The 26135-nt window shown below is 38.5% G+C and overlaps 2 protein-coding genes across 5 annotated transcripts in view; one reads left to right on the top strand and one right to left on the bottom strand.

Annotated features, from left to right (window-relative positions):
* Positions 1–13111, bottom strand: part of PLS3 (plastin 3) — a 90405-nt gene extending 77294 nt beyond the window's left edge. The window contains exons 1-2 of one of the 3 annotated variants that reach the window (XM_082377228.1): positions 12965–13025; positions 8499–8544 (exon numbers count right to left, since the gene is read on the bottom strand). The gene's annotated coding sequence lies outside the window, so the exon portion shown is untranslated. Of the gene's footprint in view, positions 1–8498; positions 8545–12308; positions 12546–12964 lie in introns of those variants that run through there. The other 2 variants (XM_082377226.1, XM_082377230.1) reach the window with 2 other exon arrangements.
* The window catches only part of LOC309620744 (uncharacterized protein), a 202414-nt gene continuing 184829 nt past the window's right edge, over positions 8551–26135 (top strand). For both annotated transcript variants that reach the window (XM_082377616.1, XM_082377615.1), the window contains exon 1: positions 8551–12253. In XM_082377616.1, coding sequence (XP_082233742.1) covers positions 12093–12253 — 161 coding nt within the window. In that variant the 5' untranslated portion in view covers positions 8551–12092. The remainder of the gene's footprint in view (positions 12254–26135) is intronic.

Genomic DNA, 26135 nt, shown 5'->3' with positions numbered 1-26135 from the left:
ACTTCTCTGTGGGTTGAATACAGAAGATAATGGCAGAGATCGGTTCTAGGTGTCATTAGCTATATTGGCCTGAAGGGTTCTTGAAAGAAAAACTCTGATCTGTAACTGATTCTATTTATCATCCTTGGATAATCCCTCCTTCCCATGTTCATCCCTGAAGAGTCAAAAGGTAAAGACTCCCTCAAACTTACTGCTGCACTTTCTAAATGTAAAACACCAAGCTCTTCTGAAAATGTCAAGTGTCAAATGTACTCAATATTCTTTCTGGATGGATAGATAAGAAACTAGTACTAATGGTCACCTCCTGGGAAGGGAAATGGGGGATCGGAGTCAGGGGCAGGAGGTTTATTTTCTTTATGTCCCTTTATAGCTTTTGAATTTTGTTCTGTGTATGTATTTCATATTTGAAGCGTAAATTTAAAAAATAAATATTAGATGTGCTCAATAATGCTTTAGGTTGACTGAAAACCATTGTGTTTCAAAGCATTTGTCATTTACTTCTGCAATACTTAATACTGCTTACTTTTGTTCCCTATACTAGGTATTCAATGAATGTGTATAAACAAGGAATTTTGGATAAATCTGTTATACAAGTTTTTAAAAAGGTGATTATACAACTTTTACAAGCTTTCCATTATTCAAGCAGAAATATTACTAAGGAATAAGGTAGTGTTGGGAACAAGTTGATGATAATAAGCTACTAAGCATCAAGAAACAGGAAAAGGGGCTTCCCTGGTGGTGCAGTTGTTAAGAATCCGCCTGCTAATGCAGGGGACACAGGTTCGAGCCCTGGTCCGGGAAGATCCCACATGCCGTGGAGCAACTAAGCCCGTGCGCCACAACTACTGAGCCTGCGCTCTAGAGCCCAAGAGCCACAACTACTGAGCCCACGTGCTGCAACTACTGAAGCCCGCATGCCCAGAGCCTGTGGTCCACAACAAGAGAAGCCACCACAATGAGAAGCCCGCGCACCGTAACAAAGAGTAGCCCCCGCTCGCCGCAACTAGAGAAAGCCCGTGCACAGCAACGGAGACCCAACGCAGCCAAAAATAATAAATAAATAAATTAATTCATTAAAAAAAAAACAAAAACAAAATACTTGCTGATGGTTGTGCATATCTGTGAATATACTAAAATCCGTTGAACTGTACAATTTACATGGTTGGTACAGAATGTGAATTCTATCTCAACAACACTGCTTTAAAAAGTGAAAAAATATTAATATGTCCCAATATCCCCGTTGATTCTGAAGTTAAGCAGTTCTCACAATGAAAGTGCTATCCGTACATAACGTTCACTCCTGACCTTTCACTTAAGACAAGTAAAAGAGGAAGAAAACCAAGGAAGCCTTTGCTTGGTTTTCTGACAGGTTCACATCCATATGTATTTTATTCAGTATGATTCATAAGTTACCCATTTGCTGATTAGGTTTTCACAATTTAATCTTTATCAGCAAGGGCCATCCATGGCCATTTATACCCTCTTTCAAATGTATTATATTTATGGAGACCTGCTGTGTGCCAGGTGTACTGTGAAAGAACCAGGAGAATGGGTTTATTTTCTTTTCTCCCTAGAAGAACAGTGTTTTCCATGGTACATGGCAGGAATTTAGTACCATCTTTGAAGAAAACCATGTACAGCAGACATAGTACATCCAGATATACTGCATTCATTTGATCCCCTCCCACCAAATGAAATGATGACCAGATTTGGAATCCTGGGTTTTCCAGCTCATTTTAAAGTCTGGGACAATCAAGAAGTTCAAGGCAGAAAATTAAGGTGTCAGCTATACCTGTAGTTACTCGCTATTATCCTTGAGTCAGATAAAACTTAACAGAATGCTGTACTACAGAAAGTATGAGAGCTGCATGTGCAAGTAATGGCGAATCAATGTTTTTTAGGGCTTCTACATACATGGATATTTCCACAGCTGCAGAACCAACTACTGCAGAAGTACACGCTGTGCACAACATCTACAATTTAGTAAAGCTGGAAGGAATTTTATTTTTGTAAAAACTAAATGGGGTGTGGCTCATTTTCTTGCCAAAGGGCTATTTTATTCCAAGACACTGGTGTCTGCTGACCTTCATTTATAGGCTGAGCAATGTTCTATTTAAGTAAAATTAACTCATGGTGGGCACTTTTTTTAGGATGCAATAATTATTGCAAAGAAATAACAATGTTTAAATTTGATTTGTTCTTAGTTTAGATTTGATTATATTGGGTTATACATGAATGTCTTTGTTCACACAAGGTTTAAATTTAGAAATTATTTTATGTTGAGAAAAAAGGCCATATTTAAGTTCCTTTTCTACATGTAAGAATATTTTTAGGTTTCATGAAATCCAATATTATGTTTTTTCTTCCAGACTGCAGGAGTACCTTACCATCTTTGTAGGCCTAGCACCTAACAGTCTTCATTAAACTTATTTTAGTTGAATGATGAAGCCATTCCACAAATAGACTAATTAAGGCATTGTCCATGTTACTATCTTTGGCTATTACTCCATCTATAGTTTGTACTATCTCAATATATACTTGAGAACTCTGGGCACATTTTAAAGTTTTCCTGAGGGTTACATCTCTTTATAAATGCCTTATAGGCCACCTTTTATATAATCTTTACACATTTCAAGGTACTTGACACAGCAATCCTCCCTTCATCTTTACACAAACCTTCTCTGGTTAGAGAAGTTTGCCACCTTCTGCTTGCACCTATAAATATATTCTAGTTTGCTTTTATTTTTCGCAGGGCTGGGGGCCCAACTAATGCTGGAAAACTTTGATTTAGGATAAGATACCAAATGTATGGGTTGGCTTATATCTTTAAACATGTAAATCTATCAGTATTACTTTTTGGTTATCTATACTGCATGGTAATTTGGCTATATTTGTTTTTTAATTATCATAAGACAAAATATAAAATTTTAATTATTCATAACCACTTGCAAAACTGATTCAACTGTAGCTTTAAACTGGAGACCCACAAACTGCTCAAAATATTTGTTGAATGTGTCAATGTCCTTCATCATTTCCTGGTTTTTGCTTTTGAAAACTTCCACTAGAGGAAATAATGGGCATCGTAAATTTAAAATTAATATGTTTTGGATTCACCCACGTCTAAAGGCTACATGTCATCTCGGAAAGATACGGATTAAATTTATAACTCTCTGCCTTCCCCAGCATTTTAAGTTTTCACTAACTTATTTTCTCTTTTCTCCTATTTTTTCAAAGGTAAACTTTTAAACATTCATGTTTATACTATTTCTACTATTGTAGAAACACTGAAGAACTTGAAGCTTTTTTTTCCTCCCCCCAAAAACAGGCATCAACATTACCTATTACCTTTCACCCTGCTCTAAGCTAAATTTGTTAGCGGCAATGACTTTATAATGGTGTCTGTCATGTATTAAAAGAGTCACGTTTCCAATTTTCCTTTGAGGGTGAATTTAGACTGTTGGATGGAATATCCTCATAAAAGGATACATTAATGGTAAAGGGGTTTCTTAGCTAAGCCAAGAGGCTTCTTCAACCTGAAACATTGTTAAAATCCTCCACATTCATAATGAAAAGCATTGGAAAGTCATATTTTCACAATACCATTAAATAAAACAGAAAAAATAAACTATCTTATTTATCTTCAATGGTGATACTTAAAGGAAAAAAAAGTTTAAATTAGAGGAAAATGAAGAGGTAGCTACAGATACCTGATAAAGATCACCTAAGGCAACATTAATTGACCTGTAAATGCGAACACTGATTGAGCACCTAATATAGGCCAGTTTCTTTATAAATGTTCTCCTTTAATTTTAAAGACAACACTGAAAACAAGTGATATTATCCCCATTTTATAGATAGTGAAATTGAGGTTTAGAGGAATTAAGGAACTTCCCCAATGTCACGGAGATATAAAATAGCAAAACCATGGGAACCCATATTTTATGCTAAAATCCATTCTGACTATGAAATATAGCATGTACATGATCCCTCTGAGAACAAAAAAAGGAGGTGATAAGAACGAGTTGTCCAGTCACACAAAACTTTCTACATCACTTCCGGGTCATCATGGGATGCCCGGACCAACATGGTCCTTAGTGCCACCAGTGAACTGGCGTAAGGAGACAGACATCCAGGAAGGGTCTGTGAAGCAGCATGGGATAAGTTTAGAGAGAGATATGCAGTGTACAATGAGCCATTTAAATATACAAAATATTTGTTAAGTGATGTAATTTGGGGATTCACCATATACTGAAACCAGGCACAAATTAACTGGTGGCACCAGTTTTACCACTATTGGATCTCCGTTTAGTTATTTAAGCAACCTGAATGAAACATAAAACTTTGAGTTTATTGAGTATTGTCAACATACAGGCACACATCATTTTATTGCACTTTCCAGATATTGCACTTTCTACAAATTGAAGGTTTGTGCTAACGCTGCATCAAGTGAGTCTACTGGCACCATTTTCCAATATGTGGAAATGTGTCACATTTTGGTAATTCTCACCACATTTCAAACTTTTTCATTATCATTATATTTGTTATAATGATTGGTGATCAGTGATCTTCGACGTTACTAGGACACACTGGAGCCTCAGATGATAATTGGCATTTTTTAAACAATAAAGTATTTTTAATTATGTACATTTTTTTAGATGTAATGCTATCACACACTTAATAGACTACAGTATAGTGTAAACATAACTTTTATATGCACTGGGAAGCCAAAAAAATTGATGTGACTCACTTTATTGCGATAGTCTGGAACCAACTGAAGTTATCTCCGAGGCGTGGCTGTACTTCAAGAGACTGACAGCCTGAGATAAAAAAGCCTATCAACAAACACAGCCATTTCTATGTCCGTGAGTCTATTTCTGTTTTGTAAATAAATTCATTTGTATCTTTTTTTAGATTGCACATATAAGTGATATATGACATTTGTCTTTGTCTGACTTACTTCACTCAGTATGATAACCTCTAGGTCCATCCATATTGCTGCAAATGGCATTATTTCATTCTTTTTTATGGCTGAGTAATATTCCCTTGTGTATATGTACCACATCTTCTTTATCCATTCATCTGCTGATGGACATTTAGGTAGCTTCCATGCCTTGGCTATTGTATATAGAGCTGCTATGAACATTGGGGTGCATGTATCTTTTCAAATTAGGGTTTTCGTCTTTTCCGGATATATGCCCAGGAGTGGGATTGCTGGGTAATATGGTAACTCCACAGATATAGAAAAAAAACTTATGCTTACCAAAGGGGAAGGGGGGGGTAAATTAGAAGCTTGGGATTAACATATACACACTCTATATATAAAATAGATAACCAACAAGGACCTACTGTATAGCACAGGGAACTACACTCAATATCTTGTAATAACCTATAATGGCAAAGAAGCTGAAAAAGAATATATAAATATATATCTTTATATATATACAGCCATTTAACCAACTTCAGGATTAAAAGTCTCTTCATGATACTGAAAGTTTATGGTCACAAGTAAGCTTTCTGTACTTGAACTGAGTTTTACAGCAATCTGAAATCTAAAGGCTAATTAAATACAAACCTGTCTCCCTTCCCCAATTAACAGTTCTGTTTCAAAAAATAGAACTTCCTATGATTGTACACCCCACAGGATTCTACTTCATCCTCCTTTGCACCTGCTAACTAGATCAGAGGAAACCAAAATATTTCCAAGACATATACTTTACCTAAACCAGCTCCATACGAAACACTATGTAAAGAATGGCTTTTTTTTTTTTGAGTGCTGCTGTTTGAAATCAAGGCTCTTTTTGCTTACACCAATGTTTAAATTTCAGAGATTGTCAAAGGAATTCATCTTTAAAACAAAAATCTTTGCAATTTCTCTTCTAAATATTTATCTCAAAGAAATAATCAGAGTCATGAAATGGTTTTTGCCCCAGGGTGTTCACTGAAGCGTTATCTATAAGATATGGAAAGAACAAAAACTTCCAACAACCTGGAATTAGTGAAATAAATTATGAAATATCCATTATATAGAATATCATGCAGTAATTTTAAATATTTTCAAAAATATCTGATTACACGAAAACATGTTCAAAATATAAGTTAAAAGAATGGGATACAAACAGTATATACAGTATGATCCCAATTTTAAAAATATCTAACGTTCTACACAGGAAACATGAAAAAATATGAACAGGTGGTACAATTATGAGTAATTTTTATTTTTCTTCTTTATAAACCCTTTGGTTTTCTTCTCATATTTTTAAAGTGGTCTTGTATTTTTTTATTCCAAAGTAAACTGATTAAAAAATATCCTAAGTACACACTACTTAAGACACTTTTCCGGCAGATTAACTAAATATACCTATTGACTATTATAGCAATAGGATATACCCTAGGAATCATGTCTTATCATTTTCACCTCTGAGAAAACAATCTTAAATGGTAATTCTCCCTCACCTGAAATGCAAGCACCAAGATGTCAAAAACAACAATAAGAAATGGCAAAAATGGGAATATGCAAGCAAGTAAAGAAATACAGGAAAAAAAGCTTAAAAATTACATTCATCTATAAAGGACAATGTATTATTCAGTGTCAATAGCAGAATATCAATCTGAGAGCAACACTATGTAATTAGAGCATATAATGTAGAATGCAATAATATGAATATTCAAAGCTATTATGCTGCCCTCTCAAATTCTATTTTATAGAAAGTAAAAATTTTATATATATACTTTTTATGTAAACAAGTATTATATATACATACAAATTTAAAACAGCTTAAGAGAATCAGAGTTGTATTTTCAATATATGGGTTACAAGATTACAAAAAAATGATTTGCTATTTAATCTTTTAAAACAGAGATGGTAGAAATAAGAGATCAGATTTTATAAAAGAAAATGATTTCTTTTAGCAAAGAGAAACTTCTCTTCAGAACTAGTCATAGGATATCAGGTTATTTCAAAAGTCCTTTAACTCAAGGCTTTCTGCTTATTCCATTTTCATTAAGTACTCTCACTTCACAAATGCTATTTTAACAAATGTTAGCAAACATAATTTTAACAAAATAAAAATGCATAATAACACAAAGAATGACAGAGTTAAAGAACAATCATGTAATTGTCAAGATGACAACAGACAGTGAAAATTAATTCCAAGTTAATAGTTTTGAGGGTGGGGGTTGAAAATGACCCTCAGGGGCTTCCTTGGTGGCGCAGTGGTTAAGAATCCGCCTGCCAATGCAGGGGACACGGGTTCGAGCCCTGGTCCGGGAAGATCCCACATGCCACGGAGCAACTGAGCCCGTGCGCCACAACTACTGAGCCTGTGCTCTAGAGCCTGCGAGCCACGACTACTGAGCCTACGTGCCACAACTACTGAAGCCTGCGCACTGCAACGAAGAGTAGCCCCTGCTCGCTGCAACTAGAGAAAGCCCGCGCACAGCAACGAAGACCCAATGCAGCCAAAAAAAAAAAAAAAAAAAGAAAAGAAAAGTAAATGACCCCTCATAAGTCATCTAGCCCAACATGTTTGTTTTTCAGATGAAGACCTGCATTAACTTCTCACCTTTTCTGTGTTAATGATGGCACACCACTTAAACATAAGTTTATCTCCTCCATTATGCACTTTTCCATACCTGCATATGCAATTTAGAGTGCAATTATAAGGAGAAACATTTGATTTTTCATGCGTAATTTTACACAAAACCTCCTATTACGGGCAATCACAAAACTAAGAATGAAGTATGATAAGCCAAAGTATTTTGTAACCATTACCAATGAACGCCAAAATACTGCTCAGTAGTTACTTGGGAAAGGTTAAAAAAAAAAACAACCACCACATTAATGGCTTTTACAGGCTACTTGGCACAATATTTGAGGGAAAAAAATATAAGAAAGTATTACACATATAGGGTTTTATTCTCTTGTTATCAACCATTTCTCTTATTTTTCATTACATTATGTCTGGCTTTATTTCTTCTTAGCTTGTAAAAGTGGATGGCTGGAGAACATTTACAGACAAGTAAAAATGTGGCAAGACTTAAGTAATGAGAATTCTACCATTTCTGTAAACTCTTATTAAAGCTTTAGTGTTTCTATGATATACTACTACAGTACTTTGAATTTATATAGCACCTGTCTGCTGAAGAGCCAAGGCTTACATAGCTCATTTATCCTTTCAGCATGCCTGTGAAATATACAGATTGAAAACAGATGGCTTACAAATAAAGTAAAATCCAGATATGAAAACAGAGAACTTCCATGATTTACTGAAGATGGCCTGTCTGTGCAAACTGTAGAGGCCTAAAAGATCCTGGAGTCCACACTCAATGCCTTTTCCAATAAACAACACTACCTCCTTATCATCAAACAAATTTCTAGACTGTTAAGAGAAATTAAGCTTTGTCATAATATAAAATCAGTAAGTTTAATGTGCCAAAAATCCTTGATAAGGAATGATATAACTGGTACCTCTATATTTTAAAGAAATAACATTACTCACGGAATAAGCCACTGGTGATCATCTTCCTGGATAGTCACCAATTTGCCTACAAGGTATTTAGCTTGGTTCAATATAGTTGCATTAAAATTGGAAAAAAATCAACTGATAAATATAACTGAAATAAGCCAGACTATATCTATATAAAAGATATATCTTATAAAAGAAAAAAAAATCCCAGCAGACTAAAATCCTTGAGCCATGCCCTCATTTTATAAATGAGAAAATGCGTGGTGTCTGGCACATGTATGTACTCAATGTTAGTTATCAATATAATAATCTTAAGTGACTTTCTCAAGGTCAAACTATGAGTCAGTGTCAGAGCCATGTCTAGAATCTAGTTCTTCTGAAGCAAGTCCAACATACGTCCCCCTTAGCATTGTAATTTTCATTTAACAGCAATGCTTTTCCATCCCTAAAACAGTTTATACTCACCAATATTTGTCTTTCAAGTGCTAAGAATAGGGCAAATTCAGTGTTATTAATTAAGCATATTGAATTTTTGGAAACTGTCTCACCTCCATAACTACCATTGGCCCAAGTATTATCAGATCTTCTCCTGAGACTGACATTTCATGATCAGACAGTTTTTTATATTTCCAGGTCATAATTTTAATCAAAGCTCTCTCATCACTAAAAACAGCTAGTCGTGACCACTGGTATCTAAAAGACCTTCCAACAGTATAATGTATCCAAAAAACGTTTGAAACCTCCAACACAATGAACGTACATCATATGGTGCATCACTCTCTAGAATAATTATAGACTCAAAACATGATCTAGCTGTTTTCTTCTAAACTGAGTTTTATTATTTTCACAGATTAAACTTTCCCCCTCTGGATTACTTTTCACCAAAAGAGCATGAGCAAGTACAAAATGATTCCAAAAACAGTTACCCAAGTTTTCATGTACTGATAGATGTTCGTTTTCAATTTTATACCAGCTACTTTTGGAATCTGTACTAAACAGCAAAAACAAACAGTTTGGCATATTCATTCCACCTAGATTATAGCAATAGCAAATTCATGAATTTATCATATGTGCTAAGAATATTATGTCAGTAAATTTCTTGGAAAGGTAAGTAGAAATGCTTAAAACAGAATATGGAAAAATGGCAAGTGAATTTTCTTCCTTTTGTCATCAGTTTCACCATAAAGAATCTCCTTAGTGCTCAAGCACCACGGCCAAGTTTCTACCCCCTTCTTTTCTGTAACAGTCACGTTGTTTGCCTAGGAGCAAAATTTCATGGGGTTCCTAATAGTGCCCTGGATATTGACATTCTGCCAGTATAAACAGTCACAGTCAAGTCTAATGTGCTTGTAACCATTTGTAGAAGAGACTTAATCTCAACCCAAATATTACTCACTAGTCATAATTAATCCTTCTACCCAAAATGCATTAAGCCTAGACATTTTTAGCAATTGACTCTAAATGATGGCCTCAGACTAGACTAGAGACCTTGGACCACAGTGTTGATTGTCTGTGTTAAATCAAGGCAGAGCATAATTTATTTGGCTCTCCCACCCCAGGTAAAGAGTTTGATAACTTTCTAGATCTAATTGTAGAAATTAAGAAGTAGACTCATAATCCTCTAATTTTAATGAAAGCCTGGGTTCATTAGATCATATGACTAAAAAATGAAGTCAGTAGTTGTAAATGAGTGGACATACCGAGACAATGAAAGACTGTGGTTGTAGAGCCTAGGGAGAATCCTGTTTTGACACGAGTTAATACTATATTAAAAAGAACTTCTCTCCCTACCACTTTAACCTCGTTGGATAGTTGTGCTCTTCTTTTTTTAAGGTTAAATATTTGTTAGGAGTTCCATCTAAAATTATATTATCACCTCTCTTCCACTAGGGGGGTCTATCTACCAGTGTAGTTAACTCCAATTAACTCAGGTGCAGTTTGAGTCCACTTCCAGCTAATCTGTGCCGCAAGGCTAGCCTTGTGGTCAGAACTATGTGCTTTAAAGTTGTTCTAGTTTTTAGGCTCAGAAACCCATGCACAGCATGAAAATGTCGTGCTCAAGTCATTCAGAGGTTGCTGCAGTAAGTAGACAAGGATTTTTGGCTGAAGCATACAAAAGCCAAAATCTCTTAAATATTCCCAGTTTCCTTTTTAGCTGCCCTAGTTGTTTTCAAGACTGAATACGTATCAACTGGATCCATTTTTGTAAATAAGTAAAGCTTTTAAACTCTCAACCTCAGAGATTCCTCTGCCCATTTCTACACTCTGCAATATATAATCTGAATAGCAAAAACTGCCACATTTTTCCAAAAGCAACCTTAACTTGGGCCACTTGGGTGGGTATTGGTCATTATGGGAGTTGTTTCTGTGGCCTCTCATTATTCTACTAAAATACTGACAGGTAAAAACCCAACTAGCTCGGTTTCTTAAATTTAGTGTCCACTGTTTTCCTGCCTGATTTCTGATCCAATTAATTCCAAACCACAATAACTGATGGTTAATTTTAGCCAAGAGATTATCCACCACCTTCAAGCAGATGCCTAATATAGAGAACAGTTCAACTGGAATATAGGCCAGACCCAGGGACATGGACAAAGCCTAATTTTTTAAAAACACTATCTAATGGGATATGGCTTCAAATCTATCATTTAGGAACGAAATAGGGCATGAATAAATGGACGATTTTTCTAGAAAATAATTAGTACGATATTTTTAAAATTTAGAAAAGCCATAACTAGATTGAAGGGCCACAGGGGAGATATATACCCCAGCACAAACATATTTCAAGCCCTTATTTTAAAAACAGCTTCTGTTTTTTATTTTGGATAAAATCTGAGCACCAAATTCCCTTTCTGTTCCCCTCATCCAAATCCAAGTAGAACTCCCTTGAGTAGAGAGGCTAGTTCACACCGCCCCCTCCCCTTTTTTGTCACGGTAGTTTTGGGAAAATGAACTTCAGCCATTACATTCCAGTTTTAAAGTCAAAAGAAGTCATGTGACCATTACCCTAGGGGCATCAGAGACTTGGGGCACGTGATGCCAATTGACATATGTGGGGCTTCGGCCACTATGTTGGAATTCACTGTAAATTGGATCTTCAGGATCAAGTTTAAGCTCCCAAATACACTGTGACATCTTGTAAAGCGGAGTGTGCGCTTACCTCTCAGTAGTTTTTAATTTCACCTAGGTTTTCTACCTACTGTGCAGCCAGCCAGGCTCTCTTCCCCACCCCCCATCCCTGGTAACAGGTCGGGCACCCCGAGCATCCCGTCTATCTGATCCTAAACGGCGAGGCTCTCCAACCCAGTTAGTTCTAAACTCAACCTTGAGCACCACCCGGCATGTTGTGCAGATCGCGTGTGGAGCAAGAATTTGCGTCGCGTACAGGAAATGTCAGAATGCATTAAGCCCCCTCCACCTCCCAGGTTGGGATCTTCTGCCCCGGAGCCTGGCCGTTGGAGCCGCCAGCACATTAGAGCAAGTAGCAGCAGCGGCGGCGGCAACTCTGGGACTGGCGAGAAGCCCGGGCGGGGGTGGTCGGCGTCCCCCGGCCTCTCATTAGACCGCTAAGTACTGCGAGTGGGGAAAAGTAAACACCGGCAAGTGCAGCTCTGTGGGAGGAGGGGGATGTTGCCCTCGCCCCCCGCCCCTTCGGCTCTGCCTCCCGAGGAGCCCCGGGAGGTGCCGGGCGGCCGCTGCCCCGACCGCGCGCTCGAGGCTGCAGAGCCAGAGGAGCTGAGAAGGGAGAAGACGGGCGGCGCGGGATCTGGGGAGAGGAGAACGGAAAGGTACTGCCCTAATGGCCCGGAGATGTCCTGCTACAGAAAGGAAAAAAGTGCTTACTCATAGGGAGACGCGGTGCGATAGCGATTCGCTCGCTAATGGCAAGGGAAGCAGGCGGCAGGCAGGCAACCGGAGCCTCGTTCCTTCCCTGGGCCACCGCACCCCGTGGAGCCCGGGGGCCGGGGTGAGCCCGTGAGGTCACCCGAGGAGGGCGAGCGGGGGCTGGAGGCGTCGCCGGCGACCGGCTCCGGGATTTCCTGAGTCCGGAGCCGGCGGAGGAGGGGGGAGGAGGGTGGCAGTAGCTGAAGAAGGACGACAGAGGGAAGTTAGGCGCTTGGTTTCCACTTCGGGGCCGCCGCCACGGAAGGGGAGAAGGGCAAGGGCTGGCGTCAAGGACTCCAGCCCAAGTTTGGCAACAAGTTAAGAGCAACTAGTGAGAAAGCACCATCTCTCCAGTGAAGAGCAGAAAACGTGTTTGCGGCGGGCGGTGGTCGTGGGGAACACTCGGTCACTCCCACCCGTCCTTGATGCGAACGATCGCTTTGGCGCCCAAGGTCTAGGACAGAAATTTCTGCAGCCTCCCTCTCAGTCCCCCGCCTCCCGTGCCAGGCACGTTCCTGCCGAGGTTCCCGGAGATGCTCTCTCCTGGACCCACTCATGCCCACGCCCAGGGATCCCGCTCCCCTCGTGCCCTCCCGCGCCTGCAGAGCACTTACATAAAGTCGCAGAGTACCGGATCTGGCCAGACAGCCTCCAACCGACGCACTCAGACAACTTCTGCCGCTCGGAATTTTTGCGGCTGTGGTTCTAAAGCCAGCGCTCCCGCCCCTCCTGCCAGCCCCCTCCGCCCCTCGGCCGCCGCCATTGGCTCCGGTGGTGCTAGCCGTCGGCTGGGAACCAGGAAGGGGATTGGGCCACGCACCTGTCACATCAACTGGGTGGGGAGTTGGGAGAATAGGCACCGGGATGGGCGCCCTGGAGGGATGGGGAGTGTAACTCAGTGGCTGGGAGCGGAGATTGGTCCTCCTCTCTCGTTTCTTCCCCTCCCTGGCTATGAAGAGATTAGAAGTCCTCACAGCCTGGCTCGGGGACCACGTTCCAAAAAATCGTGTGGAATAAACGAAGAGATGAGAATGTTGGAGCGAGAGTTTGAACGTCACCAAGCCCCTATTTAAGTCTCTGGAGAGTACAGTTTCAACCCAGAATCGTAGAGAATCTCGGCATGGGAAGGGACTAGTAATACTAGTACTTAGTTTCTTCTGCTCCAATCAGCCTGCGTGCGGAACAACGCAGAGGGAAAAGCTCAGCAATCTTCCCTTTCCAACGACGTCTAGGGAGCAGATATATGGACAGGACGAGGCTCTCATGTTTTTGGCTTCGTGCCCAAGTAAATTGTTGACCAAAATCACCTGTCTGGTCTGTTTGTCCATGCGGAAAGGAATGAGAGGTGGAGGTGGGAAGGGAAGGTGGAAATAACGTGGTTCCCATTCGTTTGACTGGAAATGGATGTCAATTTTCATCAGTCTCCTTTCACCAGAGAAAACTTGGAGACATACTCCTGCTTCCCAGAGGACCCCTTCTTCTTCTTGGCCTCTGTGTCATAATTGACCTCTTTCATTAATACGCGCGGAGGTTTCCCCTCCTTATTGTGCATTCCAATCCTTTGGCTCACTCCAGGTCCAAAATCAGCTCCAAGGACCAGAGTTTGACGGATTCTCCAGGGTCAGGTCAAGAGACTGGCTTGTGGCACAGCTGTAGAAGAGAAAGGCTAAGCCCTTTCCTGTTTCAGTCACAACCATTTTGTTCAGGAAATGTGTGCTTGGAAAGTTTTTTAAGAATTAAAAATTGGTTCAATTACTTCTCATTTTATATGCACTACGAAAATTGCTAAATTAAGAGTGGCCTGGGACTTCCCTGGCAGTCCAGTGGTTAAGACTCAGCGCTCCCAATGCAGGAGGCACGTGTTCCATCCCTGGTCAGGGAACTAAGATCCCGCATGCCTCAGGGCGCGGCCAAAAAAAAGAGTGGTCTGAAAATCGAATGATCTTGTCAAGGAACCCTCACTTCATCTGCTATTATGAATTTCATTAGAGAAATTAACCTATAGTGAGTGCCGGCGCTTCTTGAATAGGCAGAAGAAGGGAGTTCATATACTGCCTAAAGGCTACACTAGCAGAGAAGGAATTGGCACTGGGAAAAAGGCTCATTAAATATTAATTAATGATTAACCAACTGGAAGAACATATGAAAGGCACAGAAAGGTGAAAAAGAAATGAGAGAGCAATCTGGCTATCGGAAATATTAAATTTCTGGTATGAGAGATTTTGTACTGGGTCAGGTTAGGGTCAGCACAAAAATACTGATTTCAACATGTTCGTGTTGTGTGGACTGTGAAGTGTACCGCCACACACATTTACAAGAGGATCCACAGTGAGATTTCTGGCTTTCAGTAATTGGCCCAAGGTTTGGTGTGGTTTCTGGAATTCTTTACACAAAATTTCTAGATACACTAATACAGTACTTCAGTTTTCTACATTTTATGGCGTCTGTTAAGACGCCACTGAAGAGCTTCCACCTGCTTTAAAACTTAAATTTACAGACTTAGAATGTCTGTATGAAGGGACTGTGCAAGCTAAATTTTCGAGTATGGATATATTTGTCTCAATTACTTAACTTAGTATTCTATTTTAGTTTATTTTTCAAGTGTTAGCATTTAGAATAAGTCAAAATATTAAGAATCCTATGCACATGCTATTTACACTTTCCTGTTGTTGTTTTTTTTTTTTTTTCAAAAAAGCTTACATGGAAGCTTTACTTTATTTACTAACACTGAGGATGTCAGAATTCAGTAAGAGTTTGTGGTCAAGAAACGTCACTTTAATGGAAGTACAGTGGTCACAGTTTCAAAGCCACAGGGTGCCCAGGTAATGGCACTGTGTCTCAGTGCCTCGGTAGTTTCCAACGGATAAAACTTGCCCTATTTGGAGGCTGGTTGAGATTCCTGTTTAACAAGCTCAACAAAGTAGAACTCCATTTTAATGAATACTGCTATGATAGCCATCTTGATGTAACTAAGCTACTTCTGTGTTACCCAAAATCTAAGAGTCCTTTTCAGAGGCTAACATTTTGCTCTAAGAAAGGAGCCTCAGACTCAAAGCTCTATTCAAACTGCATTTCTTTCTGATCTTTCACACCATCAATTTAAGCCATATAGGATCATTCACAAAGTAACCCAAAGTTGGTAGTTTTCCTATCTATATAAAGAGGCTTGCAGGGACTTCCCTGGTGGTCCAGTGGGTAGGACTCTGCGCTCCCAATGCAGGGGACCCGGGTTCGATCCCTGGTGGGGGAACTGGATCCTGCATGCATGCCACAGCTAGGAGTTTACATGCCGCAACTAAGAAGGCTGCATGCGGCAACTAAAAGATCCTGTATGCCAGAACTAAAAGATCCCGCGTGCCGCAAATAAGACCCAGCGCAGCTAAAATAAATAAATAAATATTAAAAAAAAAAGAGGCTTGCACAGCTGGTCTTCAGGGTCCCTTTCAGAAGCTCAAAGGCAGATCATAGGGCCTAATTCATCTTTTAAAAATTGAGTTATAATTAACATACAATATTATGTTAGTTTCAGGTGTACAACATGTTGATTTGATATTTTTATATGAGATGATCACCACAATAAGTCCAGTTACCATCAATCACCATACAAGTTGTTATAATATTATTGACTATATTCCGTACGTGTACATTACATCCCTGTGACATTTATTTTATAGCTGGAAGTTTGTACCTTTTATTCCCCTTCACCTATTTCACTCATTCCCCCATGGCCCCTCCATTCTGGCAACCACCAGTTTGTTCTCTGTATCTCTGAGTCTGTTTCTGTTTTGTTTTGTTTGTTCGTTTGTTCTGCTTTTTAGATTCCACATATAAGCGAAATCATACGGTATTTGTTTTTCTCTATCTGGCTTATTTCTCCTAGCATAATACCCTCCAGGTCCATCCATGTTGCCACAGATGGCAAGATTTCATTATTTTTTATGGCTGAGTAATATTCCACTGTATGTATGTACATCACATCTTCTTTATCCATCCCTCTATTAATGGGTACTTGGGTTGCTTCCATATCTTGGCTATTGTAAATAATGCTGCAGTAAACATAGGAATGCATATATCTTTTCAAATTAGTGTTTTTGTTTTCTTTGAATAAATATCCAGAAGTGGAATTGCTGGATTGTATGTTAGTTCTATTTTTAGTTTTTTGAGGCACCTCCATATTGCTCTCCATAGTGGCTGTATCAATTTACATTCCCACCAACAGTGCAAGAGGGTTCCCTTTTCTCCACACCCTTTCCAGCATTTGTTGTTTGTAGTTGTTCTGATGATGCCCATTCTGACCATGTGAGGTGATACCTCATTGTAGTTTTGATTTGCATTTCTCTAATGATTAGTGATGTTGAGCATCTTTTCATGTGTTTGTTGGCAATCTGTATATCTTCTTTGGAGAAATGTCTATTTAGGTCTACTGCTCATTTTTGGATTGGGTTGTTTGTTTTTTTGATATTGAGCTGCATGAGCTGCTTGTATATTTTGGAGATTAATCATTTGCCAGTTGCTTCATTTGCAATTATTTTCTCCCATTCTGAGGGTTGTCTTTTCATCTTTTTTATGGTTTCCTTTGCTGTGCAAAAGCTTTTAAGTTTCATTAGGTCCCATTTGTTTATTTTTGTTTTTATTTCCATTTCTGTGGGAGGTGGGTCAAAAAGTATCTTGCTGTGATTTATGTCATAGAGTGTTCTATGTTTTCCTCTAAGAGTTTGATAGTGTCTGGCTTTACATTTAGGTCTTTAATCCATTTTGAGTTTATTTTTGTGTATGGTGTTAGGGAGTGTTCTAATTTCATTCTTTTACATGTAGCTGTCCAGTTTTCCCAGCACCACTTATTGAAGAGGCTGTCTTTTCTCCATTGTATATTCTTGCCTCCTTTATCAAAGATAAGGTGACCATATGTGTGTGGGTTTATCTCTGGGCCTTCTACCCTGTTCCATTGATCTATATTTCTGTTTTTGTGCCAGTACCATACTGTCTTGATGACTGTAGCTTTGTAATATAGTCTGAAGTCCAGGAGCCTGATTACTCCAGCTCCGTTTTTCTTTCTCAAGATTGTTTTGGCTATTTGGGGTCTTTTGTGTTTCCATACAAACTGTGCAATTTTTTGTTCTAGTTCTGTGAAAAATGCCATTGGTAGTTTGATAGGGATTGCATAGAATCTGTAGATTGCTTTGGGTAGTATAGTTAGTCATTTTCACAATGTTGATTCTTCCCATCCAAGAACATGGTATATCTCTCCATCTGTTTGTATCATCTTTAATTTCTTTCATCAGTGTCTTATAGTTTTCTGCATACAGGTCTTTTGTCTCCTTAGGTAGGTTTATTCCTAGGTATTTTATTCTTTTTGTTGCAGTGGTAAATGGGAGTGTTTCCTTAATTTCTCTTTCAGATTTTTCATCATTAGGGTATAGGAATGCAAGAGATTTCTGTGCATTAATTTTGTATCCTGCTACTCTACCAAATTCATTGATTAGGTCTAGCAGTTTTCTAGTAGCATCTTTAGAATTCTCTATGTATAGTATCATGTCATCTGCAAACGGTGACAGTTTTACTTCTTCTTTTCTGATTTGGATTCCTTTTATTTCTTTTTCTTCTCTGATTGCTGTGGCTAAAACTTCCAAAACTATGGTGAATAATATTTAGCCTATTATTGATTGTTTGATTCTCAAATATGTAAGGCCAGATTTTAGTGTATTTAAAAGTGTCTGCATGCATAAGAGTGTGTGTGTGTGTGTGTGTGTGTGTGTGTGTGAGAGAGAGAGAGAGAGAGAGAGAGAGAGAAAGAGAAAGAGAGAGAGAGAATATAATATGATTTTTAAATGCTATAAGTGTTTGAAGGCAGATGGATGGATCAAGAGACTGAAAAAGGAGATTTCACCACATAGGTCATTGGTTAACTACCATAAATATTTGAGTCTGTGTCTACTAAACAAACAAAATGTGACTTTAAAAAGAGATTGACAGAGTTATAACATAGATGAACTTTGAAAATATTATGCTAAGTGAAAGGAGCCAGTTACAAAAGACCACATATTGTATGGTTCTATTTATCTGAAATGTACAAAAAGGGAAAATCCATAGAGACAGAAAGTAGATTCATTGTTGCTCGGAGCTGGGGTGGGAAGGGGTGGATTTGAAGGAAAATGGGGAGTTACTGCTGATGGGGTTCCCTTTTGGGGCCATGAAAATGTTCTAAAATAAACTGATGGTTGCACAACTCTGTAAATACACTAAAAACCATTGAATTGTACCATTTAAGCAGGTGAATTGTATGGTGTTGTGAATTATATCTCAATAAAGCTGGTATTAAAAAAGAGATTGACACAATTAGGCTGCTTAAGCACAGGAAAACCACACTAGTGAAGATATGGCATGTGACGGCAGGAAACAAGTATAGAAAGGATCTGTATTGCAAGAGACAAACTAAACTCAGAAATCAAAAGGGCCTTGGAAGATGAAGTCATCTACCTCTTGTTCAGCATGATCCCTTGTTTGCCACTGTCATTGCAAGAAGGACAAAGTGCTTCAATTTACCACAAAAGAGATTTCAACATTGCAAAAACATTTGATTTCAACAAATCAAATAAGCCAGAAACAGAAGCTGGATAGCAAAAAAAAAAAAAAAAAAAAAAAAAGATATATTTCTTCTCTGATACTTTTAGAAAGGTTTAAGTAATCATGTGACTATACTGGTTTAAGGATTATATCATGCCAATATTTTCATAACTAATTGCAGTCAGAAAGGTAATTGGACATTTGGTCTAAATAACCAAGAGTTTCCTTATAAAATGTCACAGAAGGGCTGAGGACAAGAAGTTTCATTTTGAACCAACAAACATCTCTTTGATAATTTAGAACCAAGAATGCATCCACTGGTTTGTTTCTTCGTCAATGTCATAGGGTCACCTGAACAAGGGTATAAATAGAGTGTAAACCTGTCCATTCAGAGAGGATTCCCTTTCACCCACTGGCACCATTATAGTAAGATACATCTCATCTAGTGGATGGAATGGAGTAGGCCTAGAAGTAACTAAACTTAACTAAACTTTAAATTTTTAAAAAATATTTGGGAGTCTTCAGGAAAGTACACCATGTGACATGAGATCAGACTCGTACGAATATTCTAAGTCAGGAGTCAAAAACATTGTCTACGAAGGGCCAGATAGTAAATATTTTTGGCACACAGGCCATATAGTCTCTGTTACAACTACTCAACTTGGCTGTTAGAGTACAGAAGCAGCCACAGACAATAAGTAAACAAATGGCCTTGGTGATGTGCCAATAAAGCTTTATTTACAAAAACAAGCAGCAACAGGTTGGGCCTGGAGCAGCTTAGTTTGCTGACTCCGTCTGGGTTCCTGTGCTTGCCCCAATATGGACTTGGTATCCGGATGGAGTTGTGTTCTTAAAGGGGTATATTTACGTTAGAATTGGTTCATGACTGAAGATATGCAACAGATTAAGATAGAAATTAGCACCTTTGCACATTACAATCTTAGGTCTTCACAATCTTTAATACCAAGCAACTGATGGATAGCTGTATTCTACTCTCATTTCTTTATCACCATTCAAATTGAATGTAATCGCAATTGCGGAATTCCACGGGGGTGGGGGAGAATAACAACTACAACTACCTCTTACTGAGCTCCTTCTATGTGGCAGGACTTGTACTAGGAACTTTATGTATATTATCTCATTTAAGGTTAATAACTATTCCATGAATGGAAGTGTTATTATCCCCATATTCAAATGAGAAAATAAGGCTTATAGAATTAATTAGTAACTTTTGCCCAAGATCATTTGGCTTGTAATGTAGAAGCTGGAAGGTACAGGAGTGGGGAGGAGATATTCCATCTCATATCTGACTCTACAGCCTGTGAATAGAACCATAGGATCTTACAGGAAACATTCGCTGTACTTTATCCCAAAAAATAAAGCATGGGAATGCAGCTGATGATTTTACCTTTCTTCTCAATTCCATGGAAAATTGGTTAGTCCACTAGTGGTAAATCTCATTGATAAGCAGGCATGTTTATTACACTTATGCCTAATCTAATGTTGACGGTGTATAGTAGCATGTATTTATTTTTATAATTCTACACATGGTGCTTTCTTTCTACCAAATGACACTGTCACCTTTGAAGAGTAAGTCAGTGGATCCGTGAAATAGAAATTCATGCCAATGGCAGCAGGAAAAATATAATTCTATCTTCCTCTTAAGCAATATTTTAGGTGATGTCCAGGATTAATAACATAGATATTTTAGGACTCTGAAGACTGGAAATAAAGAGAGTTTTATTTTCAGGCTATATTCTATGGGCTATTAAAATATAGGATAATTTCAGTGAAAAGCTTAGTCAAACCAGTTATTTGTTACAAATACAAAACAACAGATTTTCAGTTTATCCTCTAGGCAGGATATAGACAGAGGCCTAATTTCTCAAATTTTCCAGAAAATATACTATTATAGCCCAACTTGTCCTACCTGATGAACTCTGAATTACGAGTCACATAAATCGTGTGTCAGAGGGAGGTAGTTTTAAACAAATGAAATATATTTCAAAATAAATGTGTTGATAACAAAACACCCATAGCATATGGCCGACATTTTCTTTAACTTGTTTAATATAGGGTCTCCTGAAGCATCACATTTAAAAACTAAAATAGAGATTGGGATTGACATATATACACTAATATGTATAAAATGGATAACTAATAAGAACTTGCTGTATAAAAAAATAAATAAAATTCAAAAAGTCAAAAAAATAAAAAATAAAATAATTTGATAATGAAAATCATAGAATTTTTGTGTTAGAAGGAACATTATAGACCATCCCCCTCACTTTACTGATTAGTAAAACAGAGGCCCACAGGAGCAAAATGACTTGCCGTAATCTTTTGGTTCTTTCAAAGTCCTTTTATAGTTACCTTACCAGATGGCATTTTCAGGATTATAATCTTCTTTCTATGTAATTCAGTTGTAAGTGTGGATTTGCAAATATGCTAGATAATGATGTGTTCCAGTGACCCTGCCTTAACTCAGGCCATGTAGCAGGATAGAGTCCCTTCCAGCTGTCAGTTTCCTGGAGAAGGGAAGTCAACAATAAGGTACTACCTGAGTGTACCCAAATAGCAGGTAGGGTGTAAGTGGGTCTCCAAAACCTTGCACTTACAGAGCAAAAGTAAGGCCGGGACTGACCAAGATCAGGAACCCTGTCAATCAAAAGAAATGCAAAATCCAAGTTTTAAGGACCCAGTCCAAGATGAGGGCTTGACAAGGAGGCAAGGGGAGGCAAGTGAAGGCAAGGAAAACCTGAATAGCAGCTCAGCATAGAAATGATTTGCTGGTTTTGAGACAGTGCCCCCTACAGGTCACACGATGCAAAGATCCCTTGTTCGGACTACTTTTTAAAGTCGGCTCTCTAATTAATTAGTCTGATTCTAAGAGGCATGAAAGTCACTACATTATTCCTGGGGAAGCTGGAGTAAATTATTCACAACAGGAGGAACAATTCAATGTCTGCAAAGAGGTCACTTGACAGGTCATTCTGTGCCACAATGGAAAGACTTCACCTAGTTTGCCTCCTTAATTCTCATTTCCCCCTTTCCTTATTGTTGAGTATACAAAAGTCCTTCTCTTCTGTTAAAGGAGGGCAAGCCCTTTCTCTTCATCAAATCTGAGAAACAGATTCTAGGCTTATTTATCCTTTCCAGTTTCTTTGTTACCTTGTCTGAAGCAGGTACTGCTCAGTCAAGTACATGACATAATCATTCTGGATCAGTGTAAGTTTCAAGAGCAGAAAACCCACCAAGGAGAGAGGCATAGGTTAACAGATTGTAAAGGGTTGGCAGTACTTCCTTTAAACCCAGATATGAATACCAGCCTCTCCTACCTCCCAGTGACATATGATTATGTGTTAGAGCTCCCCAGATGCACAGAACGGATGGATGTGCCAGACTAGAAGCAGTCGGCCAGGAGTCTTTCATCTTTAAAATTTAACTTGGAATATTTAAAATAGTTATAGATATAATTCTTTTTACCAGAAATGATTCAGAACATTAAGGTCTTTTCTCAATCTTACTTTCCGTTTTGAAGTAAATATAAATTTCTCAAAAATGAACCAATACTTCCATTAGTATTTATACCAAACTTTTTTTTTTTTTTTTTTTGTGGAGGAAAGAAAATCCTCTGAAGGTTTGGAACAGCTCAGCCTCCAAAGTACAGGCCAGAAAAGTGGGCTAATTGAATGCTTATCGGTAGTAGTATAATTTTTTCCAAATGTCTCGTAGAGTTTTTTTTTTAAATAAATTTATTTATTTATTTATTTATGGCTGCATTGGGTCTTCGTTGCTGTGTGTGGGCTTTCTCTAGTTGTGGCAATGGGGGCTACTCTTTGTTGTAGTGTGTGGGCTTCTCATTGTGGTGGCTTCTCTTGTTGTGGACCACAGGCTCTAGGCACATGGGTTTCCGTAGTTGTGGCACACGGGCTCAGTAGTTGTGGCTCGCGGGCTTAGTTGCTCCGTGGCATGTGGGATCTTCCGGACCTTCCGGACCAGGGATCGAACCCATGTCCCCTGTATTGGCAGGCAGATTCTTAACCACTGCGCCACCAGGGAAGTCCCTCATAGAGCTTTATAAATAATTAGAAATACTGTGCTTTGTGACCACCTAGAAGGGTGGGATAGGGAGGGTGGGAGGGAGGCTCAAGAGGGAGGGGATATGAGGATATATGTATACATATAGCTGATTCACTTTGTTATACAGCAGAAACTAACACAACATTGTAAAGCAATTATACTCCAATAAAGATGTTTAAAAAAATTGTTTCTAAAAGGGAAACTGATATATAAATTACAAAAATGTGTATGAAAGGATAAAGTATTATCTAAATCCAAAAAATGCATAACCATTAGTAGGTTTTTTTTCAATTACTTAAAATTTTAAAATGAAAGTGCCATGCTCAGAGCTAATTTCTGTGTTTTCAGTTATTCCTATTAAAAATCATTAAATTAATTATAATGCTTTGGTGCTTCATGGAAGCTAAATATTTGCTTAAACATTAACATCTACAATCTTAAAACCAACATCTTAAATCTCAGTACAGGGGACAATTCTTTCCCATGATCACTAAGATAGGTCATTTCAATTACTGCCCTGAAGGCTTAATAGAAATCCTATGAAACCAGTGGCTTGCACCACGCAACAACTTAATCTTTATTGCAAAACACACTTTCTTTTGTAACACTTCTTAATACATTTATAGATCATTTAATGAGATTTAATTTTATAAGTAATGAATTTTCAAGGTGTATGCAGAATTTGGCAATGGTTTTTGGAAAATGAAAACATGAAATTATATAAATACAATATAGTTATGATGCAACATGAAGGTTGTCGTTTTTATTTGGTATCCTCATATTTGCTTCAGAGAGCTGTTCCCTTCTCCTCCATTGGGTTCGGGCATATTGTCTGGAAAGCTGGGTGATAAATATTCATGGTGTTTTAACGTAATTGTAAGTAAAAAATGGTTGCATTGAGAATCAATTTTAATTCTTTCTTGGTTTATTTTCCTCCTCAACATTGCGGGGTCATAAGTTTCTAAAAACTTTAAAAAGTTATTATTATACCTGTTCCAGGATCTTCTTGAAAAGGCACAAAAAGGAATTATTTCTCCTTTTCTAAAATTGAATGCCAATGATCAGATATATAAACCTTAACATGCAAATTAGTGAAACATTCCACAGATTGTCTGCTGCCACTTCTCACCCCACCCACGCATTCCCTCATATTCTAGCTAAACCAGCTATTTCATCATTTCCCAAATATGCCTGTATACCTATATAATCCACTTTTGACAGTGGAATAGAAAACATGTGTATTTAAGGAGAGTCAGACCTTGGTTTGAATCTGTTTCTTGCTATCTGTGTGGCTTTGAGAAAGTTATTTAGTCTCTGTCTGCATTGGTATACTCATAAGAAAATTCAGAGAATTAGCACTTGAGCATAGTGCCAGGTATATAGCATGTGGTCAGTTAGTTGTTATTGAATGAAGGATCAAATATAACATACATAAAGTATCGGTACGTAGTACCTCTATCATTTACCCTCTGTTCCTCTGTGAGGTCTGCTTTCATGTTCCTTTTTAACCTAGCAGGTCCCTAACCATCCTTCAATCCTATATCAAATGACGTCTTTGGAGATGACTTCTCCAGCCCCTCCAAGGCAGAGCTAATGGTTCTATCTCTGCACTCTCACAACATCTCATACTTAGCTCCCAGAGCGTGGTGCTGTCATTGTTGTCTATGTCTCCAACCAGGTATAGGGAGCTCCTTGAGGGCAGTGATTCCACCTTATTGGGCTTTGTGTCCCTAGTTTCTAAGTCCCAGGTACATAATAGAGCAAATAAATGTTTGATGAAAGATGAAGAAGAGGCTGAGTTGTCTGCCAAAGCTTTTTACTAGAATGTAAGGTTGGACTAAACTTCTGAATTCACATATTCCCCACATCCCCACTAGATCATAAAATCTAAGGGAAGGCCCCTTTCTTTGTATTTGCAGCGCTGACACAGTATCTGGCTCAATAAATGTCTGTTGAAAATCCGTCTTTAGAGCTCTTTCACCCATTCTTTTCCATTATTTGAGTAACTCTCTTCCCCCACTTCATAGGATCCCTACAATATCTGCCTTTCCTTGTGTGCTCTCAGTCTCTGATTTCTTTCCCTAAGTACCAAAAGATAGGTTTGAATTAGATAAACTCATCACCATTAATGTGTTATTAGCTAACTCCTTGCCATCCCTCCCAATCAGTAAATGTCCTGGCGAATGGTAGTATATCAGGACAGCCTGTTTCAAGGGGTTAGGGGAGGGGAGATTTGGATGCATAATCCTTTAAATATCTTTCAAATTACACTGTATACAGTGACTACTCAGTGTGTTAATTGGCATGTCTAGCCCTGGACAGAGGTTCGATAAATTAGATATAGTGCATCAACCTCTGAAATCCCTCAGTTCTGAACCTATCCTTTTAAACATGGAGAATTAAACTCACCAAGTCTAATTCCCCACTTTGAGTTTGGGAATGCTCAAGTAGTGACCTCCTGCGGAGCTGGGAGAAAAATCTTGGCTCTAACTCCCTTCCAGATTACCTGAAGTGACCCCCACTTAGTTTTCATTTGCCCAGCAACCAAGAAGGGACCATTTTCCATGCTGATTTTAATATGAAGAAATTTGGGCTCTAGGTGGGTATTCAGCTAGCAAGTAGTGTACCAGAATTATCTCTGTCCCATCAGTCTATCAAGCATGATACAAACAAAATTAATATGGACGCCTAAGATTCTTTGGTATTTTCTCCTGCAAAGTTGGTCTTTGATGAGTCGGGTCAAGTATCCCAGCCTGTGTCATCTTCCTTTTCAGTCTTTTAATTACCAAAACTAACCCCTGTCCAACCATTCAACTGGCAAGGAAGGAATACGACATTTCTCTTATGATTACAATTTAAATATCTTGAAGGAAAGTCTTTTCTGTTAAAAAAAAAAAAAAAACTCAGAAGTGTTAACGGTGTTACGTTGGTCAATTCGGGCACCGGATTGTACAAGCAGAAGTGTTTTGGTCTAAGACTCCTAAATTAGAATATAGTTAGACAAGGATTGTTAGTAAAAATTTCCCTTTGCTTTATCCTGATAACTGTTTTATTTTCCTTCAGACATCTGTTCCCAGAGACTGTTGCCTTGAGTCCATATCCCCCTCTTTCAATTAAGGAGACAGATAAGCAGTTGTC

This window comes from Balaenoptera borealis (assembly GCF_965194805.1).
Source record: "Balaenoptera borealis genome assembly, chromosome: X".
Lineage (NCBI taxonomy): Eukaryota > Metazoa > Chordata > Mammalia > Artiodactyla > Balaenopteridae > Balaenoptera > Balaenoptera borealis.
The sequence above is the reverse complement of the archived record's forward strand: the minus strand, read 5'-3'. Positions and strand labels throughout refer to the sequence as shown.